Source organism: Macaca fascicularis, chromosome 3 (genome assembly GCF_037993035.2).
Source record: "Macaca fascicularis isolate 582-1 chromosome 3, T2T-MFA8v1.1".
Classification (NCBI taxonomy): Eukaryota; Metazoa; Chordata; class Mammalia; order Primates; family Cercopithecidae; genus Macaca; species Macaca fascicularis.
This window is the reverse complement of record NC_088377.1, coordinates 17847218-17867588: the sequence shown is the minus strand read 5'-3', so window position 1 is coordinate 17867588 and position 20371 is coordinate 17847218. Positions and strand designations below refer to the sequence as shown.

Sequence of the window (20371 nt, the reverse complement as noted above, 5' to 3'; positions counted from 1 at the left end):
TCCCAATAGATATTAGTACATTTGTTCATGCATTAAAGCATTTGTATGGCTTCAACAACATAGTCTAGACTGAGCTTTGGAAATCTCAGTTCAATATCATTTATTATTCCTCCACCTGGATAAAATGAAGGTCGACTTTGGCATCCTTTCTCTCATCTTAAGGCATTGACTCCTTCTCTCCTGTGTATGAATGCTTTTACTTGGCCATAAATCTCTCAAGATCCACCAACAGTACAGTCTAAATCCCTATTTAAAAATAAAATTCTCCCTATGATAAAGATATTTTATTATATTATTGCCCCAAATTCTTTAGCTCACTGGGGCCAAACTGTCTAGAATTTTGCCTTTCCCAAATAAAAGTCCTTAGTTAACTTTGACAGTGCCAAGATCCCTAGTAGTGGTCTCCTTAGCACAGAGAAATATTTCTTCCAGTGATGAATCCACATCTCAGACTCCTGCAACATAAAGAATCTCCTTAATTTTGGAATTAATTTCCACAAAGTTTGAAAGTTTTCTTAACCAATTCACTTGGACTTTCTCTTCCCCTGTTTGTTTTAGCAACTAAAAACCTTTCCAGGCATGTGGCTTAGGATGGGGACAACAGATGAGCTATGGTGAACTCCAAAGTTATGACCTTTTAGGCTATTGAATGGCATCATGTGGAAAGCTATGTTACAGATTCGTGGCTGCAGAAATACGGTCTCTCTAACTATTGTCTTCTACCCCCATATTACATTACATTCAAGGAAACGATACAAATAGAACCAATAAATCAAAGGCAGAACCACATTCTAGCCTATAATAAATATTGATTTGTTCTTCAGATCATCTATTTATAAGATTGTTTTTGTAGCTTGATGTGCCAGGGTTTAATTATGAATTGCTAATGGATGAGCATAAATATATCTATATAAATAGGTCCTGGACAGGAAGCAACAGACGTTGTGACAGTTTTCATTGGATGTCTGTATAATTGCTTATCAAATACATGAAACTAATTTAGAAACATATCCACTGAGTCTTCTGAGTTCCAGTAAAGAAGAAATTATTATTGACTTTCTCCAATGCAAGAAGATCAGACCAGACAATTTAGACTATTCTTTCAAATTGTAAAAATCTATGATTTTGTGATTTATTACCTCTGTCAGTCAAAATTAATGACAGGTAGCTTCAGGAGTTTTACATGAGGTTAGATATGGAGCCAGGGAAATAGCCATTGTTATCCCCATTACCACCACCTCCCAGACCGTGATTTGAAAGCAAAACTCTATCTCCACCTAAATCGTTTATACGACACAAGCAATTTGAAGGGAAAAATAGAACCAGAATAGATGATCTGTTTGATGGATAGGGGATTTAAAGCATGTCTCTCTCTCTCTTTTTTTTTTTTTTCTTTTTTTTGAGATGAAGACTCACTCTGTTGCCCAGGCAGGAGTGCAGCGATGCGATCCCGGCTTACTGCATCTCCACCTCCCAGGTTCCAGCGATTCTCCTGCCTCAGCCTCCTGAGTAGCTGGGATTACAGGCACACATCACCATGCCTGGCTAATTTTTGTATTTTCAGTAGACACGGGGTTTCACCATGTTGGCCAGGCTGGTCTCGAGCTCCTGACCTCAAGTGATCCGCCCGCCTTGGCCTCTTAAAGTGCTGGGATTACAGGTGTGAGCCTCTGAGCCTGGCCTTTTTTTTTTTTTTCTTAAAATTGGTTTTACTCATTAATGTTTTAAAAATAATTACATGAGGAATTTTACTAATCAATATTTAATTATTGACATTTACTACCTAAGCTATGCTTAGGGACACAAAACTAAACATTTGATCAGAAGATAAGCTGGATTTCTGACTCTTTCTTATTAGCTGATTAAATGGAACACTTTCAGTTTCTATTTCCTCATTTTTAAAACATAAATTACTGTATTTATCTCTGAGCTACATTTTTCTTCAATTATTTATTTAGTAAGTATTTATTGCGAGCCTATTCTATTCTAAAGAGTGTGGAAGATTCAAAAATCAGTAAGAGCCCAAAGGAACTTTGTTTATATGCGTATCAGTGATGTACATTATCTTCCAGTTTTCCCTGATTGGACACTTTCTAATGTCTGGTTTTGCTCAGTGGACACCAAAGTGGGTATCCAAGGCAGGCCACTGGGCGCAGGAAGAAAATACTAGAACTTTTATCCTTATTTACTCCTTGTCTTTTTTTCAGGATAACTGCATTTTGATAGTTTCAAACCTAGAGAAAAATTGCAAAAGTAGTATAAAGAACTCCTGGCTGGGCACAGTGGCTCATGCCTATAAACCCAGTACTTTGGGAGGCTGAGGCAGGCAGATCACCTGAGGTCAGGACCAGCCCAGCCAATGTGGTAAAACCCCGTCTATACTAAAAATACAAAAATGAGCCAAGCGTGGTGGCACACACCTGCAGTCCCAGCTACTTGGGAGGCTGAGGCAGGAGAATTGCTTGATCCCAGGAGGCAGAGGTTGCAGTGAGCCGAGATCACACCACTGCACTCCGGCCTGGGTGACAGAGCGAGACTCCATCTCAAAAAAACCAAAACCAAAACGAAACAAAACAAAACAAAAAAACACATTCCCATATATGCTTTACTGGATTCAACAGTTACTAAAACTTTCCCCAGTTGTGCCTTATTCTTCCTCACGACAGTACTGGGGTTTTCCTTCTCTCTCTCTGTTTCTCATATACACACGCATACATATATACATATGTGTATGTATACATGTGTGCAAATACATATATGTATGTGTATGCATATATGTGTGTATGTACATATGCGTACATACACACACCATCATGTTCCACATTGCCCTAAACACTTCAGTAAGTATATTCTGAAACAATAACATTCTCTCTTTTAACCATGGAATAATAATTAAAATCAAGAAATTTAGCACTGATACAGTATTATTATGTAATTCACAGTTCGTATTCAAATTACATCAGTTTCTCAATAATGTTCTTCAAAACTATTTTTTTTTTTCAGTTTAGAATAGCACATTGCCTATGTTGTCATTTCTTTTTGGTTTCTTTAAATACAGAGGAGTTCTTAACATTTTTTAAGATACAGGTTAGCAATTTTGTAGAATTTCCCTGAATTTAATTTTGTCTGTATGATTAGATATAGATTGTACATTTTTGGCAGGAATACCACAGAAATGATGTGTGTTTCACAGTGCGTGTGATATCCATTATCTCATGACTAGCAGTGTCAACTTTGGTCATTTGATGAAAGTGGCCTTCCATTTTTTGTCACTGATTTCACTTTTCAATTAAGTAATTTGTGGGATACGTTGAGGTTATGTAAATATTTTGTTCCTCATAAGACTTTCACCCCCTAGGTTTAGCATCCAGTCTTATCCTGTTATATATCTACATTTGGGTATGCTTTATAATGTATGTAATATATTGGCAGGTATATAATTTATGAATGAATATGCAGACATATGTAGAAGTAGTCTGGGTTTGTGTTCAATTTTTTTTTTTAACTAATAGTATTCTATAATAAAACATGTTTGGAAACCCAATTGAATGAGATGGTCAGGCTGTTTTCTAGCTCTGGATTATTGAAACATTACAGGCTGTGTTTTGATGAGCAACCCCCACTGCCCCTTGTTCCCAGTGGCCACAGGCTTATTTCCAATATAAACTTGAATATTATTGCTTTTCGGGAATGTATGTACTTTCCTTTCTTCTTTTCATATTATGTTGTGTCAGATCAGTATCTGATCAGTGAAAGAAGGAAGAGGAGAGGCTTTTAGAAATGTGGCCAACTGTAGTGATGAAAGAATGTAAGGAAGATAGTATTTGCATGTATTTTATGCTAAGGCAATGTTATTACTACTTTAAAACAAGGGTTCAAAACCATTGCCTAGGAACACAACCATAAAACCTCAGGAGCTTTGCAGGGTAGGGGGAGCCTAGGAGGAGAAGGCTTGGGACTGAGACTGGTGGCAGGGTGTCCCAAGCTTTGGTCATTTGGGTACAACTTCTGTGAATGATCATGAAGTAACTTCCAGATACTTCCACATCTACATTATTATTGACTCCAACTGTTTTTGTGCGTCATCTTTACGTAGATCTTCTTCTAGTTAGCCTCCTTTTAGGGCATAAGATCTTTGAAGTCATGGGTTAGATGTGTTGGTTTGTATTTAAAAATACACATTAATTTAATTTAATTCAAAAATCTAATAAAGCTTTCAGTACAACCTACAGTCATCTAACGTTAACACCAGCAGTGCAAAACCTTCCCTTTGGAAAACCCATCTAGAAAACTCTGTATCTGAAGGACATTTACCAACTGTTTTTTGCCCTACAGAGGAGGAAGAAATATGAGGCAAAGGAGAATTCAGTTAGATTTTGTCTAGGTTAGGATTACCTGACCTCCATACGGGAGACAGACCTGGTATCCTTTGAGTTGTCATGTTTATTAAATCTACACACGGACTGAAGATCTTTAACTCATTACTTTACTTATTTATTTACTTTTTTGAGACAGGATCTCACTCTTTTGCCCAGGCTGGAGTATAGTGGCACAATTACAGCTCACTGCAGCCTCAACCTCCCAGGCTCAAGTGATCCTCCTGCCACAGCCTCCCGAGTAGCTGGAACTACGGTTGTCAGCCATCATACCCAGCTGATTTCCTAATTTTTTGTAGAGACGGTGTCTCGCTATGTTGCCAAGGATGGTCTCAAACTCCGGGACTCAAGCAATCCGTTTGCCTAGGTCTCTCAAAGTGCTGGGATTACAGATGTGAACCGCTGTGCCCAGCCTTTAGTTCTTATTGTGTGTATTTACCTCAATGAATTATTTACAAATATTAACTAAGAACTGAGTTTCTTTAAAGTGTTGTCATTACAGTTTTCCTACAGTACCTTCAGCCTGCTTCCTCAATTCTAGAGTCAGGCCAGCATCAAATGTGGACACATCGTTTTGTTAATTTGGGCTGCAACATGTGTGTAAGGATTAGGGAAAGACATAGGAGGTAATATCTACAAGGACAGAGTTGGGATTCTGTAGTTCAAAGAAGTCTGTTGGAGATTTGTTCAACTCCGATATAGGAAACAAAGGAAGATAACAACGAATTTGGGGGACAAAGACTCAGCCGAGAGAAAACTATAGTTGTCCTCCCTACGAGACAACAGGCAGCATCTTAAATTATGAAAAATTATACACAGATTTTTTTCTAAATTATTATTTTCACAATTTTTTGTATTCTTAAAATGATCATGTTTTTGACTATTAACCTATAGGACTTTTGGTGTATAGTTAGTATTTTGGAAGTGTCTAGTAGAGATACTAGAATAAATGGGACATAAAACTTGCAAAGCTGGACAAATAAAAGTCATTGGAGGCAAGTAAGGATGGGAAACAATTCAGAAGAACAGAATGAATCATTCTACTTCCGTCATGCTATTACTGAGTAATTTAATTTGTTTGCGTTGAATTCTGTGCTTCTTCCTGCCCTGTACCCTGAATCTTCAGGAAGGAGCTCATTGCCAAGTTGGATCAGGCAGAAAAGGAGAAGGTGGATGCTGCTGAGCTGGTTCGGGAATTCGAGGCTCTGACGGAGGAGAATCGGACGTTGAGGTTGGCCCAGTCTCAATGTGTGGAACAACTGGAGAAACTTCGAATACAGTATCAGAAGAGGCAGGGCTCATCCTAACTTTCAGTTTTTCAGTGTGAGCATACGAGGTTGATGACTGCCCTGTGCTGGCCAAAAGATTTTTATTTTAAACGAATAACGAGTCAGATCTATTGCTTCTCTGTGTTACCCACATGGCAACTGTCTATGATGAATTTACTGCTTGCCAGCTTCTAGCTTGAGAGAAGGGATATTTTAAATGAGATCATTAATGTGAAACTATTACTAGTACATGTTTTTGGAGATCAGAATTCTTTTCCAAAGATATATCTATTTTTCTTTTTTAGGAAGATATGATCATGCCGTACAACAGGGTAGAAAACGATAAAAATAGAATATTGACTGACCCAGCTAAGAATCATGGGCTGAGCAGAGTTAAGCCACGCAACAAACCCGTAACATGTTCACTGTAGTTTCACATGTGTATTTTTAAAATTTCATGCCTTTAATATTTCAAATATGCTCAAATTTAAACTCTCAGAAACTTCTCTGCATGTATTTATATTCACCAGAGTATAAGCTTTTGTACTCTGATTTTTATTCTTCAATGATTGATTGTACTGAGAATAAATGGTCACATATCCTAAAAGCTTCTTCATGAAATTATTAGCAGAAACTGTGTTTGTAACCAAAGCACATTTGCCAATGCTAACTAGCTGTTGTAATAATAGACAGATAAGGTTGCATTTGCTTCACGCCATGTGACCTTACAGTAAACATCTCTGCCTTTGCCTGTGTGTGTTATGGGGGGAGGGGGGACATGGAAAAAGATTGTTTGGACATTATTTGGGTGAGTGCCCTTGAAAACATCAGTGAACTTGTAACTATTGTTTTGGATTTAAGGAGATGTTTTAGATCAGTAACAGCTAATAGGAATATGCGAGTAAATTCAGAATGAAAACGATTTCTCCTTGTTCTACCTATCACCACATTTTCTCAAATTGAATTCTTTGTTTTATGTCCATTTCTATTCATGTAACTTCTTTTTCATTAAACATGGATCAAAACTGACAGGTTCTAGTTTGCTCTTTTCTTCACCTCCTTTGTGCTAGACGTTGGGATGACCTAGCCCTGGTCCGAAACTGGTTCTTAGCTGTATTTGCATATACCAAAAAAAAGAAGCGAAGTTCCATTTCTTCCTTCCTTCCCTCCCTCCCTCCCTCCCTCCCTCCCTCCCTCCCTCCCTCCCTCCCTCCCTTCCTTCCTTCCTTCCTTCCTTCCTTCCTTCCTTCCTTCCTTCCTTTCTTCCTTCTTTCCTTCCTTCCTTCCTTCTTTCTTTTCATTCTTTTCTTTCTTTCTTTCATGGAGTCTCGCTCTGTCGCCCAGGCTGGAGTGCAGTGGCAAGATCTCAGCTCACTGCAACCTCTGCCTCCCAGGTTCAAGCGATTCTCCTGCCTCAGCCTCCCAAGTAGCTGGGATTACGGGTGCCTGCCACCACGCCTGGCTAATTTTTGTATTTGTGGTAGAGATGGGGTTTCACCAGGTTGGCCAGGCTGGTCTCGAACTCCTTATCTTGGATGATCTGCCCACCTCCGCCTCCCAAAGTGCTGGGACTCCAGGCGTGAACCACCGTACCTGGCCTAAAGTCCCATTTCTTAGAAAGACTGTGATTTCTCATATAAATAACTCAGAGCTTCAATACTCAATGTGATGCATTTGTATCTTGCGATACTTGCCCAAAAAACAGAAAAAAGGAATAATTCATTAAAACAGGACGACCTCAGATAAACCAATGGTTTTCAGACGGGGTGATTTTGCCCCCAGGGGACCTTTGACAGTGTCTGGAGAAAAGTTTTTGTTGCCACAGCTAGCATGAGGGGGTGCTACCGGTATCTAGAGGACCGAGTCCAGGATACTGCTAACCATCCTGCCCAGAACAGCACCTGCAACAAAGAGTTGTACGCCACAATGTGACAATAGTGCTGAGATTGATGTGCTGTGGGATAGACAAGTCTCGGGACAGTTTGGTCAAATGTGAAGGGAGGCACGGTGCAGGGCCACAGGTTTTTTGCCACGTGGTGCAGAGCTGGGAGGCCCTTATGCATGTTGATCTTCAATTTCCTCATTTGTGAAATGAAGCTTTTTGATAGACCTCAAAGTTTTCAGGTTATGTGAGCCTATTCACCCTTACACTGCTTTAACATTTGACCAAAGGTGGAAGTCTCTAGTATTCTGGAAGAACCTTCTGTTTCGGTAACCTGCCTCTTCTTTTTAGTATAACGCTAATAAACACCAGTATAAGGGAGGATTTGTTCACTAAGTTAATACAAATACAAAGTTAGCAGAATGGGAGGAAGAAAGGTAAATTACTCATCCTTAACATAAGATTAGTTTTTGGACACTGCTCATCTGAAGACAGTTGCATATATTTACAGAATTCAAGCAGTCACAGTCCCTTCTAGAAAATGGGAAGCTGGGAAATATGGCTCCAAAATCTCTTTGCTTTACCAGAATGAAAATAGTTTAACAAAGTAAAAATATTTGAGCACAATTATTATTACATTAAGGAGTCACTGATAGTTTTCTTATCTTTGCTGGTGTTAGCTTGACTTTTTACTGTCTCCAAAAGATATATGTTTGCGACTAGAAAGCAAGCATTTCCCTAGGTGTATATATTTTAAGCAGATTTTTATTCATTAGAACATGAAAATATCATCTACTTTTGTAGCATGTCAGAGAAATCTTATGTCAGAAGATGGAATTTCTTATGTTATCTATCTTTTTTTTTTCATTAATTTGACAAATTTCCACTAATCTTATTTACCACTGCATATTATCTATATAATGCGGACCATTTAAGAATTTTCTATCTTCAATTATATTTGCGATATTCTTGCTATTAGCAATAATGACAATATTATAGAGCATAAAAACGAGCACAGAAGTATTATGGTGTTAGTAGTAGTATAGTATTAGGATGAAAGTGCTTGCTTTAGAGATAGAATTAAGAGAAAATGTAACTCACATTATATTCTGTAATCGCTCTACTGAAGAATTTGCCATTTATGGGCCATTTATTTTGTGTAGACATGAGAAGAATGTGGTTACACGTAGCTAGAAAATTTATAACCTTTGGTATGGGCAGGGCATGTATCTCTATCTCATCCTGGTACCTGGGTTTGAGTGTATGATTAACTTAGTGCAAGTAAGGAACTAAATAAAAGAGATGTGGAACTGAAATTCTATTCAACAAAAATTTATTGTACACTTAGCTAGTGCGGGGCAGAGCAACAGCAATAGAAGATGTAAAAATGACAAAGATGATGTGGTCCTAGCACATTTAGGGATGGATTGCACCAGACAGAGAATAGAGGCACAGGAAACTGATAGAAGGCTAATAGAAAAGCATGTGCAAGGCAAGTCTAAGAGCAGCAGCAATTGAAAGGGAGTAACAGACTAAGAGGGATGGGAAAGACATAAGGGAAAGTAGGCTCCGCAGGGCTTCAGATGGATTGCATGCGTGATTGAGGCAAGGAAGAGGAAGAGAAAGAATGACCCCCTTCTGTGCCAGACTATACTAGGTGCTTTGTATAGGCTGTATTGTTTTAACCACCCGAGAGACAGCTGTGATTATTCCTTTTCTCCAAAACCAGAAACTAATGTTGTATAATTTGTAGAAAGTTCTCAGAGCTGGGATTCAAGTGCAAAGTTTCATTCATTCATTAATTCATATAGTCAATATTTATTGAATGTCCACACTCTGCCAGGCATCCTGGAAGATACCAGGGACACAAAAGTGAACACTAGAAACAAGGGTTCTATTGGTTTCTCAAGGAACCCTTAGTCTAGTAAGCGAGGTAGCTATTTATCTAAATACCCAAATGGGGTCGTTTTAAAACATACCAAAAAGTTCCCATAAGAGGTAGAACCTCATTTCTCTCCCCTTTAATGTCAGTTGGACTTAAAGACATGTTTTTGACAAATAGAATCAAGCAGCAGTGACAACATGTGACTTCTAAGTCCAGGTCATGAAAGACATTGGAGCTTCCTTCCCACCTGCTCTCTCTTGGATCACTTGCCCTGGGGTGAGCCCGCTGCCACGGAGAAGGCCACAGGGTAAGGAACTGACACCTTCGGCCAACAGCCACATAAGTGAACTTGGAAGCAGATCTGCCAGTCCCAGGCAAGACTTCAAACGTGCAGTCTGGCTGACATCTTGAGTGCAGCCTCATGAAAGTCTCTGAGTCAGAACCACCCAGCTAAACTGCCCCTGGTTGCCAATTCTCAGGAAATTTGAGGCAATAATACTGGTTTTAAGCTGCTAAGTTTGGGGTGATTTGTTTTGCAGCCAGAGATAATGAAGACAACCACATAAGTGAGATAAGTGACAAAATGTAGTTGATGAATGCACCTTAAAAACAGAATCTTGCTAGGCGCGATGGCTCACGTCTGTAATCCCAGCACTTTGGGAGGCTGAGGCAGGTGGATCACCTGAGGTCAGGAGTTCAAGACCAGCCTGGCCAACATGGTGAAACCCTGTCTTTACTAAATATACAAAAATTAGCCGGGCGTGGTGGTGGGCCTGTAATCCCAGCTACCTGGGAGGCTGAGGCAGGATAATCGGTTGAACTCGGGAGGCAGAGGTTGCAGTGAGCCGAGATCACGCCATTGCACTCCAGCCTGGGCAAAAACAGTGAAACTTCATCTCAAACAAACAAACAAACACGGAATCTTACTGAGATGAGGGAGTCTGGGATGGCTTCTTAATGTAGTGTCTACTGAGCTAAGATCTAATGGATGAGTAAGAACTAAAGAGGCAAAGAAGGCAGGTGGAGGAAGACAACATAGACAGAGTGAAAACACGTGCAAAGGCCCTGGGGCATGCTCAAAGACCTGAAGGAAGGCCAGGATGGCTGAGCATGAAGTGGTAGGGAGAATATAGTATAAGGTACAGTTGTAGAATAGGGCAAGAACTTGAAGATCGCATTAAGAATGTTGGCCTAAAAGCAAAGAAAAGCCATTGGAGAATTTTAAGCATATTACAGGGGTAACATATTTTTTGCTAGGATAGCATGTTTTAAGAGTTTTCTGGCTGGGCGCAGTGGCTCACACCTGTAATCCCAGCACTTCATGAGGCCAAGGTGCATGGATCACCTGAGGTCAGGAGTTTGAGACCGGCCTGGCCAATATGGTGAAACCTCATCTCTACTTAAAAAAAAAAAAAAAAAAAAAAAAAATGTAGCCGGGCATGGTGGTGTGCCTGTAATCCCAGCTACTTGGGAGACTGAGATGGGAGAATCACTTGAACCCAGGAGGTGGAGGTTGCAGTGAGTCGAGATCACGCCGCTGCACTTCAGCCTGAGCACGCCAGAGTAAGACTCAGTCTCAAAAGGAAAAAAAAAAAAAAAAAAAGGGTTTTCTAAGTTACCTAACTTAAGTTGATTAGAGTGCTATCTAGGGTTATTCATACTATACATATTTAGGTAGACCGATAGTAGAAAGATGATAGGGTTGTTTAGATGGGGTTGTTACACACATTTTACTTGCGATGTCCTCAATGGTTGTTATTATTTTGTATTACAAGAAGGGAACCCCCTCAGACTGCATCCTCTCTCTCTTACTTTCCCAGAGGAAGAGCGAAACGGTTCTCAATGGCAAATGGAGTTGCAGTGAAGCAGCTCCCAGAGCCAGTGTCAGCCTCCGGAGAGAGCGCTGCACCGCCGCCTGTGGTTTCTGGTGTTCCACATGTTCAGGGAAACTTCTCTAGCAGTGGGCTATAGAAATGATCCCTGCAAGCATTGTCTTTGTAAGGTCATTTTAATGACTATTTTTCTCCTCAGGAAATAGGTAAGCCCTCAGCAGTATCAAATAGCTTGGCAGAATAAAAGGCAGATTGAGTCGGCCTCCGCTGTGACCATTAACATATTTAATTGGGTGACACCAAATAATCCTGCTTTTTATGAAAATGTCTACAATCCATCTTGTTTTTTACCGCTTTAGAGCTGACAAACTCCATATGGGAACAGAATACTCTTAAACAGAACTCTTAAAACCGTATTTTTCACCTCTCTGTTTTATTTATTTATTTATCTATCTATTGAGACAGGGTCTTGCTCTGTCACCCAGGCTGGAGTGCAGTCGTGTGATCCCGGTTCTCTGCAGCCTCGGCCTCCTGGGCTCTAGCGATCCTCCCAAGTAGCTCAGATTGCAGGAATGCACCACCAGGCCCAGTTATTTTAAAAAATATTTTGTAAAGATGGGGGTCTCACTTTGTTGGCCCAGGCTGGTCTTGAACTCCTGGGCTCAAGCAATCCTCCCGCCTTATCCTTCCAAAGTGCTGGAATTATAGGCATGAGCCACCACACCTGGCCTATCATTATTATTTTTTTATTTTTTATTTTTTAAATTTGAGATGGAGTCTCCCTCTGTCGCGCGGGCTGGAGTACAATGGCACGTTCTCAGCTCACTGCAACCTCCCCCTCCCGGGTTCAAGCAATTCTCCTGCCTCAGCCTCCCGAGTAGCTGGGATTGCAGACACACACCACCATGCCCAGTTAGTTTGTTGTAGTTTTAGTGGAGACGGGGTTTCTCCATGTTGGTCAGTCTGGTCTTGGACTCCCCACCTCTGGTGATCCGCCCGCCTCGGCCTCCCAAAGTGCTGGGATTACAAGCATGAGCCATCGCGCCCAGCGCCTCTTATTTTTAAAGAATGAGAATAATCGGAGCTGGGAATGCAGCTCGTATCAAACATGAACATAGAAAAGGAAATGTACAAAGTGAGAGATGAAATCACTCACAAAGCAGATAGCATGAACTTCTAGATTCCCTGAATACCCTTCCAGTTCTAATCTCCTATGTTTTAATTCACTGGGAATATATTCCTTAATTTCTCATAATTACAAACAAATCCTCCTTAGAAGAAAAATTCATGCTTAAGAGAGTATTCAGTTCCAGTGTTAAAATCGTATCTTTTCATTTTTCTCTGAAACTTGGAAAATGTCTCTGCTCAGTCGTTTATGTGTACTTCTCAGGCAGTGCTGAAGACGGAGATAAAAGGGGCGGTGCTGACACGTAGATGACTGGGGCTGTGACAAGGACCATGAGCTGATGATCTGAGTCACACAAACTGGAAAACAAAGTTTTTCCCTAAGGAGATGGACTTTTAAAAACTTCTTATTGGCTGCTTTTGGATTAAGGCGTTTAGGACCAGCATTATGAGCAGAAGGACTCCGTGTGTATGAAGGAGAAACCAAGCTTTTCTACAGCAAAAGAGGAGGAATTTGCTTTTGCAAAATATTTTACTGTTGTATCTGTCACTGAACATGTCTGGGCAGTGACTGTTCTCTCAGGTCTGAGTCCTGAAAAGTGAAAGGGAAAGAGATTGTAGGACAAGGTGAAATGATACACGAAACAGCATTTCCCCCAGCTGCTTCTTTGCCTGCACATTTCTCATAAATGGAGTAAATGCTGAACAAGCTGACTTTCTCCCATCATTCCTGTAAATAAGGATATGACTCACAGACCTTGCAATCTCTAAAATACCATAGATACTACAGTGATTTGATTATTTAAAAATAGCTGGGAAAATAACAGCAAGAAATTGGTCCTGGGTAAGTTAGGATGGATTCTTTTTTGTTTGTTTTTGTTTATCATTTAAATGGTTATTGTATCTCACCCTAAGTATTCTGACAACATCTAGTTTGCCAAATAAATCTTAGGGATTTGTGAGTGCTGGAAACTAACAGTATGAACGTGCTGGTCAGATCTCAGATCCCAGGCAAAGAAACCCAAAAAGCGAGAAACAAAAGACAGCAAGACACAAGGCTCACCATAGAGTCACTGTGATCTGCGGGCAAATACGGATTTGGTTATATGATCTCCTTTTCTATAAAGTAGAGAGAGGTAAGTGTCAACAGCACTTAAGTATGCTGACTCCCAACTCCAAATAACACAAGTGCTGGTAATAACAATAGTTTATATTAAGCCTACTGAATGGCTTTTGTTGATCTTTAAGTAGCCTATCTAGAAATGGGAAACGAATGACCTCTTTATTATTAGTCAAGTGTTAAAACTCCCCAAGTAGGACTGTTTGTCAAAACTAGGTGTGAGTTTGAGATTCAGGATTAAGGTTCAAGTAGGGAATCTCCATTTACCCTGCATCTCAGTCTTACGCTGTATTAGTCAGCATCTTGGGAGGAAAGAGGAGCACCCTTAAGAAGGGGTGATAAAAAGAGAACGTAATGAAGGGATTATTATAAAGTTAGAGGAAGAGTTAAGGGAAATAAGAAGGGTTGATGAGGTCCTTGGGGTGACTACTTCAGGAAGTCTTCCCTAGGCTTTCAAGGGCAAGCAAAGGACCACTGACGTCCTCACAAACTTGTATTTTGGTGAGGGACCTGGGCCACAGCTGACCTAGGGCTTAGCAGAAAATTTCTCTCTCCTTCTGTCCTTCCATCCTCTCCTGGTGGCTCCCACTGGCCAAGCCCAAGTACAAACCAGAGAACAAGGGAGCTTGGTTGCTGGGGTCCATACAACCAGTCTTTCAGAGTACAGAGCAGAGTGAAAGGGTGGAGAATGGATCTGCAGGGGAACATGGATAGTGTTGGGTACAGACCATGGACAAACGAAAGAGATGGAAATGCTTCAGAAAAGAAAGCAGGATGGCCAGGTCAGTGACTTTTTTTTTTGGAGATGGAGTCTTGCTCTGTCACCCAGGTTGGAATGCACTGGCGCAGTGGTGGCTCACTGCAACCTCCTGGGTCCAAGCAATTCTCCTGCCTTAGCCTCCCTAGTAGCTGGGATTACAGGCGTGCACCATCACGCCCAGATAATTTTTTGTATTTTTTTTCTAGTAGAGATGGGGTTTCACCATGTTGGCCAGGCTGGTCTTGAACTCCTGACCTCAGATGATCCACCCACCTCGACCTCCCAAAGTGTTGGGATTACAGGTGTGAACCACCGCACCTGGCCAGGCCTGTGATGTTAATAATGGGATCTTGTCTAGTGGTAAAGCCCCATTAAATGTCTGGAAATCTGAATCAGAAGCACTAGCAATTGTTTGTCCCTAGGAATGGATCAAAGGTAGGTCCTATGGATATGGCTTGTCTGTCCCCACCAAAACTCATGTTGAAATTCGATCATGAATATGGTGGTGTTGAGAGGCGGGGCCTTGTGGGAGGTGTTTGGGCCAGGGGCATGGCCTTATGAATAATGCAGTTTTCTAGGTAGTGGGTTCTTGCTCTCACGAGACTGCATTAGTTCTTGTGGGAATGGATTAGTTCCCTAAAGTGTGAGTTATTATAAAGCAAGGTTCCTGTTCTTGTTTGATCCTCTCTCTTCTCACTTGTCTGCTTCCCCTTTGACCTTCTCTGTCCTGCAATGTTACGACACAGAAGAACACCCTCACCAGAAGCCATGGCCATACTTTTGAACTTCCCACCCTGTAGAACCGTGGACTAAATACACTTCTTTCCTTTGTAAATTACCCAGTCTCATGTATTCTATCATAGCAGGACAAAATGGACTAAGACAGTAGGGTTGCCAGGGAAAAGACAGGCACCCAGTTAAAATTGAATTTCAGAAGTTAGACAAACTTTTTTTTTTTAAAGTATATCCCGTGCAATATTTGGGATATAAAGAACAACAATTCTTTAAGTGTAAGTATATCCCAAATATTGCACAGGATATACTTATGCTTAAAGAGTTGTTGTTCATTTGAAATTCAGTTTTAACTGGGCAACCCGTATTTTTATAGATATGGTAATTCCTTCTCACTAAAGATATTAGAATTAGAACTTGAATATGGTATAGCATTTCTGAAACCTTGTTCTTTCAACACAAATGTTTGAAGTGTTAAGTATTTCCAAACAAACAAACAAACAAAGATAAACACTATTTCATAGTCGAAGTTTAAAAAACACTGGATTAAAAGAAAGCTAAATAGTTCTCACAGCTTTAGGATTTCTCCTGGGACTTAATGCTAACATGCATTGTGACAACAATAATAGTATTTCTCCTTGCTTTATTTAAAAACCGTCACAACAAAGAAACGGCCCAATATTCTGTTTCACTGTGACCATAAGTTTCCATTGAAATGCAGTTTAAATTTTAAAAAGTCATTTTGGTGTCTATCATGTTAAAGTGAAATTTTACTATTACTTCATAATCTTGCTTTAAGACTAAATTTATATTTATAAAGATGTTTTAAAGCTCTCTATAAATGTTTGCAAAGTAATAGCATTGTATTTAATAAGCTATTACATTGTTCACTTGATACTGGTTTTGCTTAGCTTAATATGAAGAATCAATTAAAACCAAATTATCATCTAAGCAGGGACAATCCTAGATTATTCAGAGAGAAAAATGAGGATAAAAACATTAGCTCTGTCTGCTTCTCAAGGTTAGTTTTGGCAAGAAATGAAGTAATGTTGTGAAAGACTGTGCAAATATTACCGTGAGGATACAAATTACCCTCCCTGTAGAGTTGATGGGCTTTTCACAATTTTCTCCCTTTCTGATCATAGGTATTTTATCTAATTTATTGTGCAGTCTGTAATTCTACCCTGTTGTGTGCAGTGGGAGTGAAAGGGAGTTACATGAGTTAGGATTAGAATTACTTGTGAAGGACAAAAACCTGCTAAATAATGGTGACTTAAACAAGGTGGAAGTTTCCTTTTCTCTCATGCAAAAGACTGGGATGTGTAGTCCTGGGCTGAAATAGAGGCTCTTCTCCATAAAATCTCCAGGGCCTCAAACTTCTTTGCCGTGATTGAGCAATGTTCCTTAATCTCATGGTCAAAGATGGCGGCATATATGTTCCAGGCAACCGGAGGAGGAAGGAACAAAGAAGGGTCTGAAGCAGTGGGGTGGCTGTCTGTCTTGGAAGCTGGCACAAGATACTTTCAGTTACATGCTTGAAATGGTTAATTTTATGTATTAACTTGACCGGGCCACAGGATGCCCAGATATTTGGTCAACCAGTATTCTGCATGTGTCTGTGAGAGTATTTTTAGATGTGAATAACAATTGAATTGGCAGACTGAGAAAAGCATATTTTACATCCTAATGTGGGTGGGCCTCATCCAATCTACTGAAGACCTGAAGAGAACAAAAGGTTGACCCTCCTACAAGTAAAAGAGAACTCTTCCTGCCTGACTGCCTTGACCCTGTGACATGGACTCTTTCTTGCCTTCTGCCCCAAACTAAAATATTGGTCTCCTCCTGGATCTTGAGCCTCTTAGCCTTTGGATTGGAACTACACCATGGCTCTTCTGGGTCTCCTGCTTGCTGGCTGCAGATTTTGGTACTTGTCAGCCTTCATAATCTCATGAGGCAATTCCTTGTTATATATTGATATCTGTCTATCTATCTATCTATCTATCTATCTATCTATCTATCTATCTATCATCTATCTATCTATCTATCTATCTATCTATCTATCTATCTATCTATCTATATCAGTCAGTCATCAGTCACCTCTCTATCTGTTGGTTCTGTTTCGTTGGACAACACTGACTAATACAATCCTATTGTCTGGAACTTAGTATGGAAGAAAGAGAGTGAGTATACAGGGTGAAATGTATGGGAGTGGAGCTAAAGGACTTTGCTGCAGGAGTGGAGTTCAAGTCATTCAGGGCAGTTGTGAGTCAGCAATAATGTTGGTGCAGTATTTTATTTCAGGAGCTGATCAAGAGTATTGTCATTTTAGCAGTTTAGGTCTTCCATTTATCAAATTGAGTATAGTGCCTTCCTCTGTCCTATCAGATGAAAGCTTATGAAAGATACTAATCATTTCCAAATTCCTTCATTTTTACTATCTATCCAGATTATTTTAAATATAATATCTCTATAAATAGCACTTTGTCCATTGATATATGTTTGTGTTTATATGATTGTGTGTGTGTGCGCGCGTGCATGCGCAAAACATGGAAACAGGCTATTTGGTCTACCTTAATCCCTGGAGTAATGGTGATTACTTTTGTACAGCAAGTAATAAACTCCCAAATTGTTGGCATTTCCTTTTTCTTATACTAGACAGAGTCAAGGGTGAAGGATGATAAAGAAAAGTTTTGACAATAGTGCCAAATTACCTTCCTCAGTTCCTAGATCGGGGATTTTCAATCTAGGGGCAATGTCACTATAATATAAGAGGTCTAGTCCTTGATTTCAGAAGCAGCTATCCACGCTCTTAGAAGAACTGACGATAGGAACTTGCCTGTCTTCTCAAGTTCTCTCAAGTTCTGTACAAGAACCACTTATCCAAAGCTCTTGATGGTTATTGCTCAGCCATCTCTTGCCAACTGTTCTTTCCATATGCAGGGAGAGCATGGGAGTATGGAGCCTCAGTCTGGTTTGCTATTGTTAGGACATCAAAGTAATCATTAGGTAGAAAGTTGAATAAACATTTACTTTTGACTTTTAATTGGTTACTAAACTTAAGAAAGTTTTACTTAGCGGCAAGACCAACTACATAATTTGCGGGGCCCAGTGCAATGTGAAAATTTGGGGTCCTTTGTTTCAAAAAATATTAAGAATCTCAAGATAGTGACAGAGCTTTAAGGCCAATTCAGGGTCCTCCTGAGTGCAGGACTCTGTGTAACTGCACAGATAGCAGAGCTAGGATGCAGATGCTGCTCAACATCATACATTTAGTACTTTGATGTCCCTGAATTCCTTACAAAACTGTTACCTCCTCCCCTCCCCATCCAAGTCCCCAACTCTTCTGTTTTTTTTCAAAACTTTACTTATGTACAACACTATGAAACACGACAGGGTCTGATGAGAATTAATTGGCTTTAACCTAAGTTTTTTCCATTTTTATTTCTGAATATCAGCACTCACAACCCCTTTCCCTATTTTCTGACTTAACCTAATACAACCCCATATCATACAAAGCTTCATAGTCCTGTATATGCATGTGGTGAACATTTGTGTGGCTATTTGCAGCCAATGGATTAGTATCAATAAATTGAGAGTATTCTTCAAAGATCCTAAGATTGAATATGAAAAAATGACCTGTAAGAATTAAGTCATTCACATGTAGCACAGATGAACTAATTACCAAGGGAGATGGTATATATCTGGATTGTAAAAGATTTATAAGGCAAATTAAAGGCATGTATTCGAATCAAAGTACCTTCTGATTGCTTTATTTCCTGCATTACTCTATTATCAGTGTCAGGGTTCTCCAGAGAAACAAAATCAATAGGATGTATATAAATTTCCTACATGGAATATGGTTTGGTTATGTAGGAAATGCAGAAGAATGAGTGAGTGGAATTACATGTGAGGAACTGGCTCCCATGATTATGAAAGTGGGCAAGTTCAAAGATCTGGAGGTGAGTCAGCAAGCCTGGCTAGAGACCCACGCTGGCAGGCTCAAGACCGAGGAGGAGCTGATGTCCCAATTTGAAGGTAGCCAGGCAGCCAGAATTCTCTCTTACTTAGGGGACAGTAGTCTTTTTGTTTTATTCAGGCCTTCAAATGATTGGATGAGGCCCGCCCACACTGGAAAGGGCAATCTGTTTTATTCAGTGTGCCTGTTGAAATGCCAATCTCACTCAACAATACCCCCAAGAAACACCCACAATGTTTGACCAAATACCTGGGGAACCCGTGGCCCAGTCAAGTTGACACATGAAATTAAGGTATCGCAGATCTCCTGTTGTCACAACTCTGTAGAGCACTTAAAATTTCTGGTTTCATACTTGGTACAGAAAGTTAGCTACTGTTCATCGTTTGTTTAATTCTACACCTGGCCATAACTTAAGATTAATTAGAACAAAGTTTAATTAGAACGAAAGATTTAATTAGATGTAAATTCTTGCATTAGATGGTTGCTTCATGCTAGGCACAGGTTAGGACTGCAAAAATGACTACAAATGACTGATTACTACAAAGGACATTGTAGTATTTTTATTTTTATTATTTTTTTGAAATGGAGTTTTGCTCTTATTGCCCCGGCTGGAGTGCAATGGCGCGATCTTGGCTCACTGCAACCTCTGCCTCCCGGTTCAAGTGAGTTTCCTGCCTCAGCTTCCCTAGTAGCTGGGATTACAGGCACTCACCACCATGCCCAGCTCTTAGTTTGTATTTTTAGCAGAGACAGGGTTTCACCATATTGGTCAGGCTGGTCTTGAACTCCTGACCTCAGGTGATCCACCCGCCTCAGCCCACCAAAGTGTTGGGATTACAGGCGTGAGCCAGTGCCCCTGGCAGGACATTGGTTTAGAAGCAGCTTTTTAAAGTGGATTTCATCTGAGAGTTTCTTCCTATACTTTTAGTCCTTCTTGTCAGAGATGTGATTTATTTTCTCTTGTGATTGCACTTTTAAAGTTGGAAGCCTATGAATGCCATCAGCACTACTATGTGGAATATGGTTTGGTCACGTAGGAAATGCAGAAGACTGAGTGAGTGACACAAGAGTGGATCAGAAAGCAGCAATGGTCATAGACATCAGCCTCAGTGAGGCAACAGGAGTTGGAAGGAGTAAACTGAGGAAAAAATCAGGAGAATACTGGATGGAGCAGACAGAGTGAGACTGAATAGGAGAAGGGTGAGGTGGGCCCAGACAGCTGGTCACATTCAGCTCTAAATTCTTGAAGAAGTAGTTTAGACTACACCAAGGATGGGGGATAAAAACCAGCCTAGAGCTTAGAGAAGGCAGATGTGGCAAGGGAAATAAGAACTGTCATTGCTGAATTCCTTGAGAAAAAAATGTGAAGAAGAGGCTCGAGGCCTCAAAGACATTGCATGCATGAGTCAGAACAA

General features: G+C 40.2%; 1 protein-coding gene and 1 non-coding gene across 5 annotated transcripts in view; one reads left to right on the top strand and one right to left on the bottom strand.

Moving 5' to 3' along the window:
- Window positions 1-6673, top strand: part of MAP3K7CL (MAP3K7 C-terminal like) — a 45055-nt gene extending 38382 nt beyond the window's left edge. For all 4 annotated transcript variants that reach the window (XM_015446938.4, XM_005548865.5, XM_065541432.1 and 1 more), the window contains one exon: window positions 5503-6673. In XM_015446938.4, the coding sequence (XP_015302424.1) occupies window positions 5503-5683 (181 nt within the window). In that variant the 3' untranslated portion in view covers window positions 5684-6673. The remainder of the gene's footprint in view (window positions 1-5502) is intronic.
- Window positions 6674-11193: 4520 nt separating this feature from the next.
- Window positions 11194-11407, bottom strand: LOC123572719 (small nucleolar RNA U3). The gene has a single exon (XR_006697253.1). It is a non-coding gene; the product is annotated as a small nucleolar RNA U3 (small nucleolar RNA).
- Window positions 11408-20371: the final 8964 nt, after the last annotated feature.